General features: G+C 38.0%; 1 protein-coding gene across 1 annotated transcript in view; it reads left to right on the top strand.

The window, feature by feature from the left end:
- Nucleotides 1-494: 494 nt before the first annotated feature.
- Nucleotides 495-23,804, top strand: part of TMC1 (transmembrane channel like 1) — a gene marked incomplete at its 3' end in the record, with an annotated part of 43,918 nt that continues 20,608 nt past the window's right edge. Inside the window, exons 1-4 of the mRNA XM_040090997.1 lie at nt 495-528; nt 8,754-8,816; nt 8,961-9,330; nt 15,049-15,189. Of these exons, the coding sequence (XP_039946931.1) occupies nt 495-528; nt 8,754-8,816; nt 8,961-9,330; nt 15,049-15,189 (608 nt within the window). The remainder of the gene's footprint in view (nt 529-8,753; nt 8,817-8,960; nt 9,331-15,048; nt 15,190-23,804) is intronic.

Below are 23,804 nucleotides of genomic sequence, written 5' to 3'. Positions count from 1 at the left end.
GTGTCAGGCTGTTCTATTCAAGCTATGCAATTTAAGCATGTCTATGGTAAAAGCTGACTTTTGTGACAGAAGAATAGTCTATGGAACTTCCTCCATATGCAGAACTGTAGATCTGTATACAGTATGAGAGTATACTCATGTGGACACTCTGAAACCTCCTTCCTCAGTAAGACTGTTAAGCACTTAAACATTAGTGTTAGTCATAAGTAAGTATGTTGCAGAAGAGGTTTTTCAGCAGTAATAATAAAGAAGGTGAATTTCTTTGATTCTTTTAATTCTAGCATGCCAAACCTAAACAGTATACTAAACATTCATGAAAGATTTATCACTTAGGAAATTAGTATCTTCTTATATTTCAGTGAGTGAAACTTCACCAGCGCCATCTGTTCAGTGACAAGCAGGATGACATAGTTCTATGCTCCATCTTGAAGCACCCAGTCTTCAGACACTCTCCTGTATATCCAGAACCTGCAGCAGCCCCGTGAAATACCACAATGACTAAACAGGACAAGTCAACAGAAGGAAATGGTAATTACAAATATAATTATGCAACTTAAGCACATATTCATTTTCTGCATGTAGCTCAACTGTTTTCTTCTACTTCGTTTTAATATAAAATCTTGTTAGCCACAATTCATTATCTTTTGTTCAGAAATGTGTTTTATTTGGAAGTAGACTAGTTGTAGCATGGTAGTTTGGCTTTCCACTGATTAGTAAATCAAGATTGTGACTACAGCCCTGTTACTTGTCTAACACTTATATGTAGTTTGTAGGAACGGCTAAGAAAACAATGCTATATTGTGGCTTCTGTAAGGTGCACAAAACCCATGCTTCTTATTCTTACTGCTTTCAATATTTGTTATAAAATTGTCAAACATTCTTCACAGTAAGATCAACAATATTTCTATACTAATACTACACTGGATCTAAGGTTTTTGTAGGATAATAATGCCTAATGGCTCATTCTGGCATGGTGTAAGGCAAGTCTAATGTGTGAAATGTTTCCAGTTCTCAGGAGTAGTGCTACTCTTTCTAAAGCAAGTATGTACATGGTATGCAACAAGCACAATGTTTCTTGACTTTGGTATGGAAGAAATTTGACCTTATTCTTTAGGTCTTGCTAAATTACCAGGGCTGGTATGACTAAACAGGGCTTTCTAGATATTTAATCAGTAGTTTTTAACACTCAGTAGTAATAAAGTGTTCTACTTCAATAGAAAACATCAGAAGGGATTGCTGAGCATTTCAACAGAATATAACAGGCAGTTCATTTTAAAAGTCCATCCTATTTGCTTTCCTTTTATTGTTTGAGCGTCTCTTATTTTTCTTCACCTCAGTTTTTCTTTTCTACAAGACCCTTTATTGACCATTTTAGTTTTCAAGCAGTATATGCTAATGGAACTCATTTTAACACAAGAGAATCACAGAATTTAATGCAGCATAGGCAAAATACTTAATGGCTAAAAAAAAAATCTATATCTATCTATATCTATATCTATATCTATATCTATATCTATATCTATATCTATATCTATATCTATATCTATATCTATATCTATATCTATCTATATCTATATCTATATCATCTATATCTATATCTATATATCTCCATAAGAAACATTATGATCATGACCACAGGACACATCCATTTTTATAAGCATTTATAATGAACAAATTTTAAGACTAACAAGGTTCTAAGTTTGCCATAAATATCTACCTTTTACTTGAAAATACCTGACTGAATTGACTTGTATTATGATTCAGTGGCTTTATTATTCATTTGAATTTTAGAGCATATGATTCCTATGGCAAGCCAATATTGTACACTTTTTACCTGGAGAAGGTAAAGATTTTTGTTGCTGATTCATGATCATTCTTTGATACTTTTTTTCCCCATGAAAATTTATCTTGTATATATAATTTTCAGTATAACCTAACAATCTTAATGACAGTCATGTGTGTATTTGGAGATGAGATCATGTACGTAAACTTAGGACTGTATTACAATTTCAGAGCACTTGAAAAGCTGGACCTACATTACAAGTAACTATGAAACACTTCCAGAATGTAATTCTCAATCTACGTTTAACTTAAAATGTCTAGGGGCTGAAGTTATATAGGGCAGAGCTCAGGAATGAATCTAGTTGAAATTTCTTTACAAAAGGTTTTGTATCATCACTGCTGACAGTCTGGAGGAATATTCTTGCAAGAGTTACAAATAATGCATTTTTACTTTTTGGGGTCTTTATGTCTGCTGAAACTATTATTGGTTTGGTGATTCTTCTTGTTTCACAGCGTGTCTACTGAAAGTCTAAGATAGTAGGAGATGTATGATTCATTAGGCTGGGTTCATGAATGTGAATTCATTTTTCCTGGCATCTCACACAGGAAAAGACAATCTAGGGCAAAAATCTTCAGAGTGGATTTTTAAAAGGGAGCAGTTGGAAAGTGTCTGTTACCCTCTAAATATAGTAAAAAGAATATGTGGTGAGCTGGTCAGTTCTAGTTATCAACCTTGAAAAAGCTTTCTTTTCATGATGCAGTAAAAAATATGATTGCCTTCACATCTACTAAGAGCCCTTCATTTTTAACTTGAATATAAACTCTTTTCTCATATTATCATATGCTCCTTCCATTTTAACAGCATTATTTAGTGAATGACAATGTGCTGAATAAATCCCATTTCAGAACTGTAAAAGGCCCGATTGGCATGGTTTACTGCGGTCTCAGGCTTCTCAGGGTGCACGGAAAACTTTAGTATTCTGATACTAATTCTTGCAGTAAAAACTGCGATGAAAATGGAAAATTGCCCACCACTACCCCATCGTGTGATGAAGACCAAAGGCAAGATTTGTTGTTTTGTTACAGCACCCAGTCTGCCCTTCAAGCTTGTCAGTTCTCTAGCCTTGGATAAAGCAAAGCACTCCAAGGTTAGATCTTTGTATGGCACATGCAGGAGAACATGGGTGTATCCACAGAGATGTAGTAAGGTACAGAGGCCTGGAAACTTTTATGCATGTTTCCCTGAAGGGGGTGAAGTACTCAGGGCTTCTCACTGAACTGCCTTCACCCTCTATCTTTTGTAAACTTTATAACAGTAATATCAGATTTTAGAATCCTTGCACTGAAATAATGCAATAAACAATTTATTTATCCCTGAAGGCAGGATTAGCCTAGAAGAAGTCCTGACCCTCAAACTGAGAGACATCTATCAAACCTTGCCACGTGTAAGTACAACCCAGAAGGAAACCATGAAGAGAGTGCAATCAGATGATGTATCTGATGCTAGCTACAGTGTCAACATGACCTATGTGAGCTCAGCCTCTGTCCTTTCGATAGAAAATCAGTAATTTTTTTCTTACTAATGGAGAAGAAATGAGTTATTTATGGATGGGAATTGAATGGATTTAATTTGCTCCCTGTTGTCCCCAGCTGTAGTTTTCTAATATTGATTTCAAACATTTCAAATATTAGGTGGCAAATTTTCTTTACTGCAGGGAGGGAAAACTCATTGCCCCAGAGACAATTTCAGGAAACTATTCAGGCATACAGGTCTGCAGGGTACAGCATTGTACATTAAGACTAATAAGTCTTCCAAGAACCAGGTGTCCTTATGATATTGAAGCATAAATATTCTACCTGCTTTGGTATTTGTGACATTGCCTATTTAGATGGGAAAAGTAGGCAATATATTACCCAGTCTGTGTGTAACTGAATAGTAATTATTATTTTGCTTTATGAATTCATAGCTATAGGTGGTCAGGATACATTTTTTGAGTTGTGTGATTTTTATGTTTGTTCATTGGAAGTAAAATTTGTGGCACTAGGAATAAAAGAGGAAAAATAAAGCACAATCTGAAATACTGAGTGTAATGGTTGCTCTATAAATGTATTTTTTATTTGAGGTTTCCATGTTTTAAGCCCTCTTCTTTTGTGTCCACGGCAGGCCAAGGTATTCTTCCCAAAGTCTGGAAAGAGACTAAGAGTTTGGGGTCTCTGGTGTTAAGGTCTCAAATATCGGACGTTGAACTCTGCACTAATTCACTTTTCCAATAGACTTTCTGTGATATCTTGATATATTTCACAGGTGTTACTTCTAGTGATATTTACTGTTACAGAATTGTTGTGAAATACTGTCATATATCCATTATTAGAAAGTATGGAAATTATGTAAATATGTCTAACTGAGTACTACATAATGCTTTCCTTTTTTGACTAGTCCTTGCCAGGCATTTATTGTCTAATCCAATCTTGAATTTTGACATTTCCTGTTGTTGAACACTTAGTTTATTATCTATCTAGGATGAGGTTTTTCCAGCATTGAAAAGACATGGTCCACTTCAGAGGAAAACACAGCAATTGCTTACAAGGCTCTATTGGCAGATGATCCATTTCATTGACTTGACATTTAATTAAGAAAGTAATTAATACATTTATTTTATAACATATACAAAAAGTCAGACAGCATTTTTTAATATACTTTGCATACCACTGAATTTTTTTGAGCACCAAAATGCAGAATTTTTTAGCAGCAGTCAGCTTTATACAGTAGTAGTGGGCGCACAGATATTACAAGAGTGGGCCATATTCTATGAGTTAGTTTCAAGAATTATTACCCCTCTCACAGTAAAAGATCCATGAAACTATGTCAGTATAGAATAAGTTAAAAAAAATCAAAGCATGGAATCTGGGTAGTACCTTCTGATAGGAGGTATACGAACAACTTGGGCAAACAAGTTAAGGGTAAAGCCATTCTTATGATCTGCTAAATAGACACTTTATAGAAAAAAGACTATGGTGTTATGTGATTTTTTCTGCCCTTATTTTTCTCAGCAGCCAACATGTCAATGTTTGGAGCCCTCTCCTGAGCTGTCTGATATTCTGCCTTGTGTCTGTGACTTGCAGGTTGGTCTGAGCCCATATTCAGGACGCCTTCTTTAAGTCTTGTAGTCTTATTTATGTCTATAGTCTAAATAAGACTTTGAGTAAAATGATAGCTTACTTAGATTACATTATCACTGCCCTTAATCTAGAAAGATGAGAAAGTTTCCCTTAAACTCCTTGGGTAAAAAGACTAAGAAAGTGATTGAATTTCCTAGACTAAAAGGAGTTATGGATTATATGGTCAAATGTACTTAATGATACATATGCGAAGATACTGTCATTAGGACAAGATGATGTATCCTGGAAGGTGTAGTAGTTGAGCTTTTGCTCTGGGTCACACTAACTCAAGTTAGCTGAGTCAAAGGCTGCTATTAGCCCTATGAATATTAACACTGTGAAGATAAGGGGTTCTATCAACCCTTTTCTGGAAAAATTAGTAATTCTAGACAGTGCTTTTGTGACACTGTCACAGTTGTTCAGTTGTTTTTACAGGAGAATTCACTGAACTTTTGATAAATGTGATCGCATGATCTGTTTAAAAATTCCTAGGATTAGTATACAAATTTCCCATATAGTGAGGATTTTTTCCCTGTGATGAATACTTCAATTTAAATTTAACAAAACAAAGCACAAAAAGTACATTTTGACTTCATCTAGGATGCTAATACAGTGCCTGAGAAATGCGCTCTACTGTTTGTCTATGTTGTGTTTTACAACAGAGCATTTCAATTAAGTGCTAAACTGCATTTAGATGTAGTGTCATCATGAAGAATTATTTCTATTTGAATATTGTTGAAATGCGTCTCCAGTAATTCATTGAGACAGGCTTTTACACAAACACCTGAATTGCTGCATTGAGTTACCTAGCCTGTTCCCTTTCTCTTTGAAAAGTATCAAGGGTTTTATGACCTGAGATAGCCTAATAACAACAACAACAACAATAATAATATTGCATATGGTAATGTTTATTTATCTCTTATTACTCAAATACTCAGCCAACTATCAACACTGGTCTTTCAATAATAAGTGCAAAACAATCAGACACAAAAAGTTATTAATGCAGCTTGTCTGAAATACGAGTTGCCAGGGGTAACTGGAATGTGGGTATCGTTACATGACCCCATGCATGTATGTGGTTCAGCACAGTTCTCAGGGGTGACAAAGCTCTTCCATTCGCTCTCCTCAGTGATTTTTTTCTCTTCTAAACAACACCAACTGCTACCACAGCTGTGACAATCAATAGTTCTACCTTGAGCTTCAGCAAAATGCTCTTTGCATAAAACTGTCCTACCGCAGGACCTGGAAGAGGTCTCTTATTTTGTAGAAAACACTAGAATGAGGAGGACACACTTCTAAAAGTCTTCATATTAACAGACTTTATCTCCATATGAAGTTCAGTTTGGAGATACAATTTTAGATGTTTGCAGACATAATTTTTGGAGGTGCACTAGTTCTTGCTGGGCATGTCTATAGTATCCACTTCTAGCTGATAATCCCATGTAATCACTGCTCATGTTTTCTAGGTTTGTTTTATGGCAACAACTATTTCAGTTTGGTTTTAGGCCTTTCTTTATTTTTTAAAAAAATTGTTCTTTATCACTCTTGTGCCTGATAATTCAGATGAAAACTACCCATAAACATGCATAACTTAATATTCAGATATGCTCACCCAGAGCACTGTTCTCAATGCCTTTTTAAAGCAGTCTGAAATCTGTAAATTAACATAGAATTTTATCTCAAATTTTCAGTGTAGTGAATTTGCTATCCTTATGCTACTAGAATTAAACATACTCCAGCATCTATCCTCTACCTTGTTTAAGTCTCTGTGTCTCACAATTCCTGTCATTGTCTCACAAACACTGTCATTGTTGTGTCAATATGACATCAACTCGAGCTTGGTAGACTTCAGTGTTGATGCACGTTTCAGCATATATGAGAAACTTCCATTTGTTTACCCGTTGTCTGGGCTCATCAGGCTTCACTGAGGCCAATCTCTAACCAATAAAGTGCTTTTCTGAGAGTTTCTGTTTGGACATAGGAGATCAGCCAAGGCATTTGTTTCGATAAGAGATAGTGCCCTACTCTTGTACATGAAGTATCTCTTTAAAGGTGTCTGTCTTCATCTTTGCAAGCTTTCAACAGCAGCACAATGGCCTTTATCAAAGGAGATCCCGTTACTGTCAGCAGCAGAAGGCACACGTCCGGACAGAACAAAGGAGCACTTATTGTCACATTCCAATGTGATATCAAATGACAATATTTTCTGCATAATCTTAAAAATTATGGTGAAGATGCTGTGGAAGTGGTAGAAAGCGTTAATTACAATTAGGTGTTTTGTGTAGGGAAGTTAGACTCAGTTTTAATATGCCAGTTAAATTCTGGTAAATCACACTTTGCCCTTTACTGCACATAGTGAAACAAGAGTGTGGATTCCTTTTTGTTTGCAGCCTGATGTATTTTACTCCTTTTCTTTGATACTAGGCAAAGCCAAGAAGTTGCGCTTCATAGTTAGCCACAGCAGTCCCTAAATAAATCAATTTGTGTATAAATTTTCAATGAGTTGCTAGTGGCCTAGTAAAATTTATAAAAGAGCATGGGGAACAAGGGAATGTGTGAAGAAAGAATAGAAGGAAAATTTCAGAAATATTACAGGTGGTTGAAAAAGGAAGATACTTGCAGTTTCTTGCCAGAAAAATGTAACTCTAAGGATCAGCACCTATCACCTGTCCAGAGGGGAGACTGGGCAATATACACAGGGAACATACAGATTATATAGGAATGGAATGCCTGCTACCTACTTCTTCTATTTCATTGTAGTCTCTGTTAGTCTTCTCATTAATTTCTTACTACCATCTATTTCTATAAATACCACCAATGTGTCTAAAGTATTTTTGGATGCAAAAAAGCTCAAAAATACCTCAGAAGGGCCCATTAAAACCTGGCTTCTCAGGTATTGCTTCCTGAGAAGAAACTTTCCTAGGGAATATCAGTAACAATTTCAGAAGCAGTTTAAGAATACTTACCTGTTAAGTAATAGGTTCACGCCAATGTATTCAAAGAACACATTAATTATGTATTAATTAGATATTATGATAGATACAATACATACGAGAATATTTTTATTATTTAGTTTATTCTCTATAAATCCATGACTGCAGTTTCAAAGTGTATCAGGCAGATGAAGTGGATACTTTTTTGCTTATTGATGAGTAGCACAGACATTGTCTCTTATTTTCTCCTATAAACAGGCTATCCCTCTAAAGCCTTCAATGTTAAAAGCATCTTATGTGATAGAGTGGTAGAAAAGAACTTATATGTGGTAGAGCATACAAGTGAGCTGGATCAAGTTTTGTCCCTGTGCTTAGAGATTTGGTTGTTGGAACTGAGAGTAGGTCTACTCTTTCTTCTGGAACTGCACTCTTCAGCTGTGTTGCAGGTCTGGAGTTTCATGCCCTCCAGCCATTCAAATCAGGAAATTATTCTTTTGGTATTTTTTAATCTCAGCCAGTTATTTATCTCTCATGTTTAAGAAAATCTCAGAGAATTGTCTGAGAAGCATTTTCATCCTTGTTCTCCAAATTAGAGGGTATTTTTAGCATATTCCTTTCCTATATATTGCTTCTGTAAGAAAGAGTTCTTCCTGATGTCCCTTTGAAGCTTATTTATTTGAGTGCTGAAGGAATATCGTAACTGTTTTTTCTGTATTCATTTTACTTCTTGAAACCTGTTTGCCACTGTCCAAAAGGCTGGGTTCATAAAATGTTGTGAAGAAGTACAAAACAATAATCGCCAAGAATTTCTTGAAACCCCTGAATTCCTAATGATTGATCTACCCTTCACATGCACTGGCCTTTTTTTTCACTTAACAGATGCCAGTGATGACAATGAAGAAGGCAGTGCAGTTGAGAATGAAGAAACTGCCAAAGGAACAGGTCAGTAACGTGGATTACTTTGAGACCAGACACAGATGCTTTCTGATTATTAGTAAGAACGAAGGAGGAAGAAAAGTCCTCTTCATGTACCTTCTAAAATGTACCCTCCTCTCATGTGTTTTTATGTTTTTTAATCAATCACAGATAAAGGGAGGAAGAGAGCAACACCAAGAACCAGAAGGGCACATGCCAGAGGGAGAGACAGGCATGGTGATGAGGAGGATGAGAATGATGAATCTGGGACTAGGAGAACTGGGCATCGCAGGCACAGAAACCGTAGACGAGGACGAGCTGCTGGAAATGAGGCCAGTGATTCTGAAATGGAACCTGATAAAACCAGGAAGAATCAGGCAAATCAGAAATCCAAGGAAGCTGATGAAGACGAGGAAGATGAGAAAGGGGGTAAAAGCGGGAAAGGTAAAAATGAGAAGAAAGGGGACAAAAAGCCTGATAAAAAAGGGAAAAAAGAGAAGGCCAACAAGAAGAAAAAAGACAAAAAGAAATCAGGATCAGGGTAATTAAGTTTGGGTTTTTTTCCTTATATTAAACCATAGTTATATTACATAAAACCTGTATTCACTTATAGCTGCGAAATACCAAGAGCCAATATGACTCCCTTACTTGTGACAGTCAAATTAGAGCTGGACAGATATTCTTTGTCCTGCAATGGGAAATGATGGCTGAATGAAATGAAAACTTTCTTGAAAGTCATATCTAGCTATATCCCAAGTTAATGAGCTGTTTTCTAGAGAAAGGGAGAATGACAGAGAAGAGAAAGTGGTAGAGGGAGGTGATAACAGGTGAGATCTGCCCCCCTTTTTTCTTTTAGCAAAACTAAAATGCCCCAAGCTCCAAGCTGATAACCCTCCAAAAAGGCCAAGTTTTGTTTCCAGTATAGAACGAAAATCTCGATGCTTCTCAGATCAAGTTCTTGTTTCCCAGCCGGTTTTGAGACACCTTTTTAAGATCTTTTGCAAAATTTCAAGAACCCAGAACCAGAAACTGAGATGGTATTTTCCAATCTGTCTCCCACTCACTTCCTCTGAAGTGTCATTTTTCAACTTTCCAAAGTATCTAATGCAACCTGGAGTCTTTACAAGACTTCAGTGACAGGGAGCACTTCAAATAAACATTCCTATTTCTTTGTCATCCTAGCATTCCGTTGCTCCTTGTCCCTTCTTGTGCTTTTGAAAAGAAGCAACCCCTGTGAGCAATGTATAAGGGAGCAAAGGGAGCTAGGCACACGTCTCAATGGAGAGGGAGAGAAGCTCCCATTCCTCATTCAGCACTTGTTACAGCTGTTTTTGTTCCCAAAGGCATCACTGGAGAGCTCAGCAGGAGTAAAAGGGAAAAAAAATTACAATGAGATATGCTATTGTATTAATTTTTCTGCCACCCCATTTCTATACATGTCTACTTCATTTCCCTTCCCAATGAGAATGAGATTGCCTAAAATCTTTCTTTCTGCTGGCTTTTCACTGTGGTGTCAATTATACTCCTGTGTGCAGTACAATTTCCTGTACTCGCAGAGCAGCAGTCCTGACTGTGTAAACCTCTGCTCCTTTGCTTATTTTTGTATTCATTATAAACATTTAATCAGTATTAATTTTAAAAGGCCACTGAAAAAAAGAAAATCAAACAAGGGTGCAGTGTTTTTCATTGTCTTCCAAAGTTCTTAATATCAAAATACACAATTTTGGGCTAAATAACTTGAAATTGCTACCTGGAACAAGACTTTGTTCTTAAAGTAGTAAGCCTAACAACATTTGAGGAAAACTGAGGACACTCTCAAAGGTAACTAAAGAATATTATATTTTTAGACCTACAGAAGCTGCTGAAAAGATTGCAGAATAATAAGACTATTTTAAAATATTTTCAAAAGAAGAAACAAAATAATATAAGAATGAAGGGTAGCAGGCTGGAGATCATTTTGGCTGTGATTGAGATAAAGGATTTGCAAAGCTTCAGAATGGAAAATAGGGTTGGCTGTATAGAGCCTGTCTAGCAAGTCCATGAGGACCTATCACAACAAATGCCCTCTGCTGTTTAAACAAAGATATTACTGATGCATTTTTTTAGTTGCCAAGGTGTTTCAGCATGAAATATCATTAAAAGAACGAAATCAGAAGCTGAGAAAGAAAAACACAAAAAACCCCACAAAACCCCCCAAAACCAAAAAAAAAACAACAAAAAAAAAAAAAACCCAAAAAACCCACACCCCCATAACAAAACCCCCACATTTCCCTGAATGAAAAGTGAAACTATTTGACAGAGAGATAATATTGTATTTACCGCTGTCATTGTGGTTTTTGCTAAACTTTAGCAACATTGCCCATTTTGGTGAGGTCACAGTACAAGTCAGTAGAATCTGCTGCAGTCACCCTCTTCTCACTCTGTACTTCTCATTTAAATCAGGAAAATCTCTTCATGTACTACTTATTCTACATAATGGACATAAGGGATTCCTAGAAGAACTCTGCATAGATCTTTTGGTTTAGTAGTTTTCTTTTTTCCAGAACTTTAGTATTCCGCCCTTGGTTAATTTGTAGTAGTGGGTTCTTTCTGGGTAAGTTTTAAATCTTCTTTTCTTAGGTGTTAATGGCTGTTGATGATGCTGATTGTTACCTGTTATTGAGGGTGTGAAGAGGGCCTGTTCTACACTGCTCATAATCATCAACCTCGTAATATCAATGATAAACTAATCCTTTAGTCTCGCAGTGGAGGTCTGAGATGTTCCTGGGTTAAAAAATGATTTGGTTCTTTACTGCCTTGTTTCATTTTGAGTGATTGATTTTGGAAACTCTGTGCAGTCACATGAGAAAAAGAAATTAGGAATGGGATCATATTCTTCCTATTGCATTGCTCTGTCTGTAAATAAACTGATTTTTATTAGGTTCACTTGAGAGTATAAAACTTTGGCAAAAGCCTGGAGTTAGATTAAAGACACTATATATTTTTTTTTTCTAATTGAATAGTGTTAACTGACAGGCAATGATATGGGGATTATCTGTATAAATAGAAATTACACAAAAAACTATAACGAAAGATTTCAAATTTAGTCAAATTTATTTAATTGTCATGCTATACCCTCAAAGTCATACCAATCTTATCCTGTAGCATCCTAGCTCAAAGAAAACATTTTCATCATAATTTTTAATGCTATACACAGAAATAATGAGAAAAGTAGATTGCATCCATAAAGAGGAGATGAAACTAAAACCAAAGCAGAGATATCTAATCAGGTCATAAAACCAAACTTGAGTTGAATAGAACGAAGAAGTTAATTATGTGTGCAACTTGAATAAGCACTCAATTTCAAGAGCTCTGCTGGCTTAGATGTGCATTGAATTGGAGCCAAGGAGGATGGGGACTTGATGTCAAGATATTTATTGACACTTGATGCTTTATGTAAGCCTGCAGGTCACAGTGAACCTTTCTGGCCTTCAAATGTGTGAATAAAAATGTTTTAAGGTTTTTAAGGCTAAGACTTTTGGTTGCAGAAGACAGAATTATAATTTCCTGACTTGACTACTATGGTGTTCCACCACTTAAGTCAAAGGAAAAGTCTGCTGTTACTGCTCCAAGCTTACTGTATCTTAAAGAAACTCTGAAATTTCAATTTTTAATTATTTTTCTGGTTCCAAAGGAAAGTGAAGAATGGAAGAGAAGACATGTTTGTAAAGACAAACAAAGCAGTAGCTGGCAAAGGGCACAAAGGCCATATTATCCTGACTTGACCTCTTGTGTTCTGTTAAGCTACCTTTTCTTGGTGAGCTCACTGCATTAGCACAAAGCCTTCATATTTTCCACCCTCTCACTGCAGTATTGTAAACCAACAAATTCCAGCTTTGAATAACCCAGCAATCTTCCATCAAAAGAAATGTTTAATATCAGGCACATCACACCACTTTGTAAAATGCAAAATGACTGACTGCAACTTAGGATTCTGAACTCTCTCAAATCAGACTCTTTTAATCCTTCTGTTCTTAATGAAGACATGACCCTCTTTGCATTCTCTCTCAAAATTTTATGCACAAATAACTTTTTTTGTACCGTTCTCAACTTGCTATACACAATACTGGTATGACAATAAATAGATGTGGTGTTCAGTCGCAGTTTTTCTGTATGTAGTTTTAAGTTTCCTGTGATATGGTTTATTGTCATGTGAAGCTCCAAATGGTAAGACTGATGGACACAACTTGCTAAGGTGACGGTCTGTTCAGTATGGGCCACAATGATGCTCAGAAGGTCAGATACGGAGTGCCTCTCCTACTGAATAGGCTGCGAGAATTGGAATTGTTCAGCTTAGAGAAGAGAAGGTTTGGAGAAGGTCCCTCTCTGGCCTTCCAGTGCCTTAAGGCAGCTTATGAAAAGGAGAGAGAAAGACTGTTTATATGGCTAGACAGAGACAGAACAAGTGGGAAAAGATTTAACACATTTAGATTAGATGTTAGGAAGAAATTCTTCACTCAGAGTAGGTGTGTCACTGGATCAAGTTGTTCAGAGAAGCTGTGGATATCTCACAACTGGGAAGTGTTCAAGGTCAGTGTTGGGGTCCTGAGCAACCTGATCTTGTGAATGGCACACTTGCATATGGCAGAGAGGGTTGGAGGGAGATGGTTTTTGAGTTCTCTTCCAACCCAAACCATTCTGTGATTCTATGGCTCTATGATAATAAATAGCACTTTAACCTTTAATAGAAGCGTGACCCACAGTTATGGGAGCCTCTTTCTTTCCCTTGCTAACTTCTGTGTGTCTGAAAGTTTTCAGCTCATCCCCTAATCTTTTGCTATAATTAAGTAAAATTTATGAAGACTATAGGTAGATGACCAACAAGAAATTAGTATTTTTTCTGTGTTTCAAAAAGAATTTTACTTTTATTTTATTTGTTTAGTTTGAATCCTATAATATATTCTTGCTAGTGTACTCTTGTGTCATTCATATCATTATCATGGGTTGGCACAGTTTAGTTTTTAGTTAGGGAGGAATGTGGAGTGTTTTTCTCAGTCAGGACCTTGGAATCGTTCTAGAAAGGACAGGGACCTATCAGAAGGTTAGTTTGGGATATTGGCATCTGTTTTGACCACTGAGATTGCTCAGTGTGACTTTGGGAAGTACCCATATAAACCCTGATTTTGTTGAGGTCAGCTTTTCCCTCCTGTTCAGCTGAACGGGTAACATCGAGTGCGGCCTGCTGCTCCTCCCCCCACCGAGGCCTGGCCAGGCTCCATCGGCTCCTGGTGGTGGAGAAGAGGTTGCAGCTTGATGTCGACTGCTTTTTCAGCTTCCCTGGAGCCCTGGAGCAGGGAGGGATCTCTGCTGGGCCCTGATAGCAGCCATGGGCCCGTTTGGGCTGAGGCCGCCCCGATTGTCACCGAGGGGTGGGCAGAGCTCCACCACCCCCCTCCTTCAGGGGTTTCCAGGCAGAGAGGAAAAGAGTGGAGAGAGGAAACCCAGATGAGCTGAGGCACATTGAGCTGAGGTACAGCAGGAGAGACTGCAGAGAGCACATGGCCACTGCGGGCCTGGGCAGATTTAACCCTTTCCTGGCAACATGAAGCTTCCAAGGGCTAACCCTTCCCTGAGAGAGAAAAGAAAGAGACAGAGTGTGTGTAGAAAAGACACAGCATGAAGTCAGTGGAGCAAGAGTGTAAGAACTGATAAGGATTCTTAGAAGAGGGATTGAGGATGTGGACATAGTTAACCGGATTTCTGTGGGGTAGACTATGGAGAAATGGACTGTTTCTTGTTACATCTATGAAATGCCTTGGTAAGTGCATGGGCTGTCATTTGGTGTTTAAATTTGTCTTAGCTGTGGCTGTTGTGTCTGTTCTCTCTACTGTGACACACATTTGAAGGAGTTTGCTTTTATGGCTGCAGTTACAGCATTCTCACTTGACCATTATGAGTTTGGGTTGGACTCTTAGGAGGCTGATTACAGCTGCAGAAACAATAAGTGACTGGCACATTTTACCCCAAGAGTGCTGCTGCTCACTGTGATTTTGAAGGTGTAGTGCTTGTTCACCTGCAGCTCAGCATTTTGTGTGGAGGCTTTGCCTTTCATACTAAAATTAATAATTAGTCTAAATGAAGTGTCTTGCTTCTGTGCAAATGTCAAGGCACTCATCTGGTCTCAAGTTTAACAGAAATTAGCGCAAAGTATGTTTTTCTGTGAAAACTTCCATCCTATTTGAGTTTTGGTGATATTTTTTGTTCCTGCTTTTGTTTGAAGCTCTGATTCTGAATCGGAGGAGGAGCCAATTACAGAGGAGGAGTTGGCCAAGCTGAAAGAAGAGGTAGAAGAAAAAAAGAAACTCATTGCCACTCTACGAAACAAGCCATGGAAGATGAAAAAGAAATTGTCTGTCCTGAAGTATGGTTTGATTTCCATAATGAATATCTGCTGTCCTGTTCTGCACTTTTTTCTGAATTTTCACTTTGATTCTGCACCTACTCACAAATTAAATTCAGACTATCTCTAATCTCTCTTCCCTGGAGCGTATTCTCACAATAAGTGGAGGAAAATGGTGTTGCAGAGCAGCGCTTTCTTGTCCCAGTAGAGCTGAAATCAAATATGGAAAGCTGATATTTTTTTTTGGAATTTCCATTACAACCCCATGCAAAATCTTTTCCTTTTCCTCCGTTGGGTTGATGCTGATGAATTCTTCCATTGGTGAAATTAATATCTCATTTATATCTCTCAGAAAAATGATGCAAATGCAGGATTACCTCAAGATTGCTAGAGAGAGAATTTTCCTCCCTAGTCTGACTTTTGCAAAAGAAAAAAATTAACTTATGAAAAAGCAAACTCTTCGAAGTAGAACTTGTACTTGCATGCATTTTTATTTATGCTACATAGAGAACTGTATTTTTCCCTAGCAAACCTATCTCTATATTTACTTTGAAGCCAAAAATTAAGTATTCATAAACATTTAAATTTCCACCAAGCACAACAACTCGGTAAATAGAAAGAACTTTATTCTTTTGACAAAACTGCTATGCTCCCTTCTTTTAGATAACTTTTTCACTGTGTCAATATGAAGACACCAACAAAACATGTCTGTCAGAGAAATGGTGGTCTGTCCTGCAGAGAGTTTTTAATATGAACAGAAAACACAGATATGAAATATGGTGTGGAAAGTCTATAGATTTGTCCTTTTAGAAGGTAAGGTAATTTTGGAAAGGGTAAACTTGCAAAGAAGTAATGAAAAGAATCAAATGAGGTAAAAGGAAACAATGTCTAGGAGACGTAGAGTAGAATCATTGTGAAGGTAAGAGAAATTTTTCAAAATGTAAACGAGCAGATTAAATTTTGGATAGTCTACAGCTGAAGGATCCCCATGTATATAAGCTTAACATTTGTTTGTAGTCTTCCTATGGAGAAAGTTTCTATTTTTACAGCCATTCTTCTATCCGATAATTCCTAGAAATTCCAAGGAAACTTCATGGCTTGGTATGTCCCTGAGACTATTTTCCATTATTGCTTTTTCATGTGGGCAGTGATGACACTGCAACATGTGGCTAAAGGATGATCAAGAGACACTTCTGTGCCTTGGGGTATCTGGTAAGGAAAGCTGGCGCAGAGGTTATTTTTTCCTCTATACTTCCACTTGTGGGCCATGATATTAGAAGAAAGAGATGCACCCAGTCTATTAATACAGTAATTTACGGGAAAAAATCCTCCTAGAAACTCTGCTAAGGCTCTTGGAAGATGGGGAGGTGACTTGAGACAATAAGCGCAGCTTCACCAGGGAAAAAAACTGCCTGAACAAACCTTCTGTGACGAAGTTACTCCATTAGTGGACAGAGAAAGAGCTGCGGATGTCATTTAGCTGGATTTCTGTAAGATCTTTGACATGATACCCCAAAAAATGCTCCTTTCACAATTGTAAAGATGTGGATTAAATGGGTGGACTATATGGTTGCTAAGAAAATATCTGAATGGTTACACCCAGGGAGTTGGTGGTCATGTCTGTTTGGACATCACTGACAAATAGTGTCATTCAGGAATTCATACTGGGATCAGTGCAATTTTATGTCTTCATCAATCACATAGATGGAGGGATCGTGTGCAGCCTCAGAAAATTTGCAGATGACACCAACCTAAATGGTGAAGTTGACACACCTGAAAGGATGCCATTCAGAGGGACCTGGATAAGCTCAAGGAGTGGGCAACTGGGAATCTCATTAGGTTTAACAAGACCAAGTGCTCCAACTTCACTGGGGCAACCCCCATCAGCAATATAGGCTCGGGGAGGAAGAGATGGAGAGCAGCCCTTTGGAAGAGTTGGACGTGCTCATGGATGGAAAGTCAAAGAAAAGGCTACAATGTGGGTTTGCAACCCAGCAAAGCAAATATGTCGTGGGCTTCATCAAAAGCAGTGTGGCCAGTAGGGTGAGGGAAGGGATTCAGCTTCTCTAAACCACTCTAGTGAGACCCCAGCTGGAGTGCTGTGTTCAGATTTTGTACCCTCCGTACAGGAAAGGCATGAACCTGCTTGAGCAGGTCCAGAGGAAGGCCACAGAAATTGCCAGAAGACTGGAACTGCTTTCCTATAGAGACAGGATATGAGGGTTAGGTTGATCAGCCTGGAGAAGAGAAGGTTCTGTAGATAACTCATAGCAGCCTTTCCATGGCCCCTTAAAGGGGCCTTTTAAGGAAGACAGGAGCAGATTTTTACAAGCGGATGTGCTAATTATACAAATAGTAATAAAACCTTAAAGTGAAACAATAATAAAAACTTTAAGAATTTAGATTCAGTCTGTATATAGGGAAGGTATTCTCTACGGTGAAGGTAGAAAGGCACTAGATGGAGCTGCCCAGAGAAGTTGTAGATACCCCATTCTGGGAAGTGTCCAAGGACAAGCTGGATGAAGCTGTGCTCAACCTGGCCTAGTAAGACCCTGTGGCAGAGGGTCTGAAAATAAGTGATCTATAAGGTTCTTTCCAGCCTAAACCATTTGATGCTTTTCTGATCCCAAGACATACATACCAAAATGCAGTTATAGAGTGTGTTTTCTAGAGCCCTGTTTCTGTAATTGTTTCGTTGGAGCCTAAGTTCAACTGAGTTGCAAGACAAGACCTGGAGTTTTTATGCTATTTAAAGTAAAAAAAAAAATCTTATAAATGGGCATTCTGTTATGATGACAGTTACAATAGTATCAGCATATTTTAAAGTATCTATGTTCTGTATTTTAGCAAGTTATATAAAATTTATAACAGAATCATTATTCTGATAGATTGGCATTATAGGCATTGTTCTTGTACATATGAAAAATGGATACATGCTGGATGTACATATGAAAAATGGATACATAAAACAAGACCAAAAAGTACTTTTAAAAATATTATTTTGAAAGGTTAATATTAGCATCAATTAGGACCTTTTTTTTTTTTTTTTTTTTTCTTTAAATAAGTGTTGTCAGAACAAACAAAACACTTTTTGGGGAAAGATTTAATTTCCACTGATTTTTTTTTCTTTTTTTAAACAAGACTTTTAAATAATTAAAACATTTTTCAAGCATTTTCAAAGGAACATTTTTTTCATGGCTTAAACTGTATAGGGTGGGAAAGATGATTGATACTTAACTCTAGTGATTACTTTGCAAAATGGTAAATATTTTCCTTCATTCTTTGGGAAGTGCATGAATGAACAATAATTTTGGAACACTGATGTAGAAGTAATTACTCTGCAGAAAATTCCTTCAGTCAAAACATGGCTGAGAGCTCATTGTGGAAATGGCATTCTTAACAGAACTACGTTGGCAATTTAGATAATCTCTGACTTCTAATTTAGATCCCCATGTCTAAAAAGATGCATTTCAAACAGCCCCTGATTATTCTCTGAGGAACTGTGACTTGATGAGGATGCTGCTCTGGTAAAATGTCCCTCTGCTGTTTTAAAGTTGACCTGTATCGATATTGTCAGACTCTAAGCTCACCTAGAGACATCATGATCAGATCATCATGGGTCTGGAGATGTGAAAAAAGAAAGAAGAATACATGGAGAGAGGTGAAAAGGTGTTACAACAGTGTCCCCACTCTCCTAGGCCCTAAGCAATAGACTTGTTAGGCTGTGGGCTGGGGACACACCAGTCTGTGCTACAGAATATATGAGTATGCCTAGAGTCCAGAATTTTTCTCATTTCCAGGACAAATATTCTCCTTCAGAAGAGTTTTCTTATTCTAGCAATTTTCCCTCTACTGGTTTGCATGGTATGTAAACAGCATTGCTGTGCCTTTTCTATGGGAGATGAGAACTTGTGATATTTTTTCTTGTCACTGCCTACTCAGGTCAGCGCACAGTTGTCTGAAGAGCTACCATGTGATGATGACCATTAATTATTACTTGCAAGACTGAGATTTAAAGAGAGGCTTAAATTGATTGATTGATTGATTGATTGTTTGATTGTTTGATTGTTTGACAGAGACCTCCTGAAGGACAAAGGAGTCCAGGAAAGCTGGATATGCTTTAAAATGGAAATTGTTAAATATTCAGGAACAGGCTGTCCCCATGTGCAGGAAGAAAAGTCATTAGGGGAAAAGGTGAGCATGGTTAAGCAGAAATATTAGTCTTCATCTCAGGAAAAAAGAGAATCTATTTTTTCTGGAAGGATGGACAGGTAACTTAGGAGGACTACCAGGTTGCTGCAAGTTCATGTAAGGAGAAGTTTAGAACCGCCAAAGCCCTACTAGAATCTGATTGACGTCTACTTTTAAAGACAGTAAAAAGTATCTATAAATAACATTTTCAGTAAATGGAAGGTCAAAGAGTGTCTTCATTGCTTGTTGAATGTGAAGGGTTGTGTAGTGACAATGAAAGAAAGAAATGCAGAAATACTTAATCTCTTCTTTGTCTCAACCATCAATATCAAGACCAGCTGTCCTTATGCTACCCAGCTCCTTAGGCAGCAAGTTGGTGATGGGGAAATGAGTGAAGCCCCCACAATCCAGGAGGAGATGGTTAGTGCCCTGCTATGCCCAGCTCTATGCATCCTGTTGGGATCCACCCCACAGGAATAAGGGAACTGGTGAAAGAAATGAAACACTCTCAATAGTCTACCAGTAGTACTCTAACTGGAGAAGTTCCAGCTGAAATTAGACATTAACACATGTAACACTCATCTACAAGAAGGATCAGAAGCATGATCTGGGAAACTACAGGCCTGTCAGCCTAATTCCAGGCAATTTATGGAAAATATTATCCTGAGTGCCATTATGCAGGACAATCAGGAGATCAAGCCCAGCTGACACGGATTGAAGAAAGGCAGGTTATGGCTTGTCAAACTGATCACTTTCTATGACAAAGTGATCTTCTTAGTACATGAAGGGAAGACTGTGGGTGTCATCTATCTAGACTTCATTAAAGCATTTGATACCCAAAGCATCCTTCCACAAAAACTGACTTGGATGGGTACGCTCCTCAATGGATAAAAACCGGCTGGTTGTCTGGGCCCTGAGAGTGGTGGTGAATGGAGCTAAATCCAGCTGATGGCCAGACACTAGTGGTGCTCCCCACAGCTCAGTTTTGTCGAACATTTTTATTGATGATCTGCCATGAGAATTGAGTGCACTCTCATTAAATTTGCCAGTGACACCGCACTGGGTGGGAGTGTTGGTCTACTTGAGGTGAGGAAGGCTCTGCAGACGACAGTCTCAATCAGTGGGCTGAAGACAACTGCAAGAGGTTCAACAAGGCCAAGCGCTGTGTCTTGCACTGGGCTTACAGCAGCCCCTGTGCAGTACTTCAGTCTTGGGGTGAGGCGGCTCAAGACCTGTTCCTCAGAAAGGAGCTTGGGGGTTGGTGTTTGAGCATAAGCCAGCATTGTGCCCAGGTAGCCAAAAAGGCCAGTGGCCTCCTGGCCTGTGTCAAGAACAGCGTGGCCAGCAGGACGATCGTGCCCCTGTACTGGGCACTGGGGAGGCCTCACCCAAGTCTGTGCTCAGTTCTGGGTCCCTCACCTTAAAAGGGACATTGAGGGGCAGGAGCCTGCCCAGCAAAGGGCAAGGAGGCTCCTGAAAGGACTAAAGAACATCTCTCATGAGGGACAGCTGAGGGAACTGGGGCTGTTCAGTCTCAAGAAGAGGAAGCTCAGGGGGGGACCTCATCGCTTTCTACAACTCCCTGAAAGGAGTTTGCGGTGAGTCGGGGGCCCATATCTGCTATAGTGCCTGCAGGCACTGCAGTGAGAGGACCAGAGGACATGACCTTAGGCTGAGACCAGGGAGAGTCAGATTAGATGCTAGGAAATGCTTTTTTGCTGTTAGGTTAGTCTTGCATTGGCATAGGTTGCCTTCCTCATAGGAGGCTGGCTCCATCCTCCTAACCAAGTTACTCTAAGAGCAGCTTGGTTGTTCTCCTTTGGAATAGCTCGAATAAGTTGATGTGCTTCCCTTTTCCACTGATGTGGTCACTCCTTCATAGCAGGCCATGTGCTAGAGATAGAATATATTTTGGTGATTTTCAGTGTTTTTGTTGCATAATTCATTTTATTACAGGACTTAGATGGCCCATCAAGACAAATGAATTGGAAATAAGATATTTTATATAAAATTGTATATTTTTTATACAAAGATGTATAAGGTGCATGTGTGAGATGGTAGAAATTCTCATCTTTTGCTGTACTCTTTGTACACTTCCATCAATCAGTATTTCATATCTCTTACTGTGGACATACTGACAGTCCTGGAGGCCAGAGTGGTTGTCTTGGAGGCCAGATGGGTATTAAATACCACTATAATTTTCAAGTGAGCTGTGCCTGATAATATTTGTTTCAAAGTCTGTTTTCAGCCAATCTTGTAAGATCTACAAAAGTCCTGGACAATCAGTATTTCTTTATATTGAACTTTTAGTTCTTAGAGTCTGAAACCCTCCTGAACTGTTACTGAAAAATCCAGTCAAATTATATTCATTAGCAACAAGCTCTAAGAGCTGTAATGCATCCTCTCTCCGGCACAGAAGTGCCTGAGGTACCATATACCTAGCACTTTGGAAGCTGTAACTCCACACCTTGTATTAATAATTAACTCGGGCTCCTCTGGGACAATAACGCCTGCCCCCCTGAAATATTTATTAGTTTTAGCATATGTAATTCAATTAATAAGCTTTCTCTAAAGCTTCTTTAAATTCACAGTTAGCTAGTGAGGCACACTTTGGCCTGTCTTGTGATACAGATAATTTACCTCTAACACATGATACCAGTGATTACAAAGCTTGATTTTGTTGGTCTGCATTGTTTTTGACACATCCTTGTGTTTGTGAAGTCTCATTACTTCCAAGTGGGCACGAATATATATATATATGTACTTTTGGGTTTTTGTTGTAGTTTCTAAAGTATTTCTAAGACCTGCTTATTCTTCCTGTTATCACATTTTATTTGTGGAACAAAAGAAATGAAGGAAAAACAAGGTTTGACAAAAGTCCATAGGGATGTACAAATAGAGGTCTTTCACTTAGATAGTTCAGACAACAAGGTAGAAACCTTAATATTGTAATCTGTTGAACTATATTTAAGAAGACTATGTGTCACAAATATGGAAAGGACATGGGAAGCCTGGTCCCTGATTGAATGGTGCCAAGTTGATGCTGAACTTTTAAGGCCAGGAGGTTTGTGTAACTTACAAACCACAGAGGTCAGGAGTAAGTAGTCAGTGGAGTAATAGGCAGTGGACTAATCTGCTGCAGAGCTGGTGGGAGAAGAAAAGTTGAGGAGAGAATGAATACATATTCTCTTTGATGGCTCCAGCATCATAAGCAATATGAAAATGTTATCTAGAATGTTATTGGTAAAATTCCCAAAATTTAAGATATGCCAGTAGAACATCAATGGTAACTTGATTTGCTTTATTCCAACAGTGAAAGAATACTTCTACTATTCTTCCACAAAGTAATTTTTTTTAAAAAATAATTTATTTCATTTGCATAACAATAATAATAAAAAAAACTAGATTGGAAAAGAACCTTATGATCATCGAGTCCAGCCATTAACACAGCACTGTCAAGTACATCTCTAGTCCAAGTCCCTCATCACCACATTTACACAACTTTTTGAAACCTCCAGGAATTCAACCACTTCCCTGGGCAGCCAGTTCCAATGCTTGACAACCTTTTGGTGAAGCTTTTTTTGGTGATATCCAATCTAAACCTCCCCTGTAACAAACTGAGATTATTTCTTCTTGTCCTGTCGCTTGTCCCTGAAAGAAGAGACCGATTCTCTCTTTGCTGCAACCTCCTTTGAGGAGGCAAACTGACTGCAGGTGCCCTTTATCCCCTCTTCCAGATAATTAAAAAAACCAGGATTGTCCTCAGTACTGAGCCTGGGGAATACCACTGTGACTGGATGACAGATGAATTTAACTCTATTCACCACCACTTTTTTGGCCATATAACCTGTTACACTTTTATTAATTATATGGTGTTTATTAATTATATGATGAGTTTGGCTACTATTTCACAAGATTGGAAACATTATTGCCACAATTTTTGATGCATGTTTGAAACATCTTGTCATGGACAGTGTGCATTAATGGTCAATGTATTAATGTCAGCAATCCTGTTAATTAAAAAAAAATAAAATAAAAATTGAAGTGCTTTGTTATTAGACCAGAGTAAAATTCAGTGTAAATGAAAATGAAATTAATACTGTAAGTCTATCATTTGGACTCTGCTGATTTCTTTCATCATTTATGGGAAAGCAATTTATTAAGACAGTGAAAGGAGTTGCTTCATGCTTCTTTGATGAAACATGAAAATAAATATTATGCAAATACATATCCAACAGCTTTTTTGGTTCAGTCTTTCTTGTGCAACTCAGTTGACTGAACTTGTAATCACTCAGTACGAAATGGTTGTTTTTGATGCAATGATGAACTTGGTCCAGAGCAGGGAAACAGAATGAAAATCAGTGAAAAATAGGTTATAAAATGTTTAAGGAAGAAGGGGTGCAAGGAGAGAGGTAATTTCAGCCACTGGCAAAGCAGAATCCAGG

The sequence above is a fragment of the Hirundo rustica genome, chromosome Z (genome assembly GCF_015227805.2).
Source record: "Hirundo rustica isolate bHirRus1 chromosome Z, bHirRus1.pri.v3, whole genome shotgun sequence".
Classification (NCBI taxonomy): Eukaryota; Metazoa; Chordata; class Aves; order Passeriformes; family Hirundinidae; genus Hirundo; species Hirundo rustica.
This window is presented reverse-complemented; position numbering and strand designations above follow the sequence as displayed.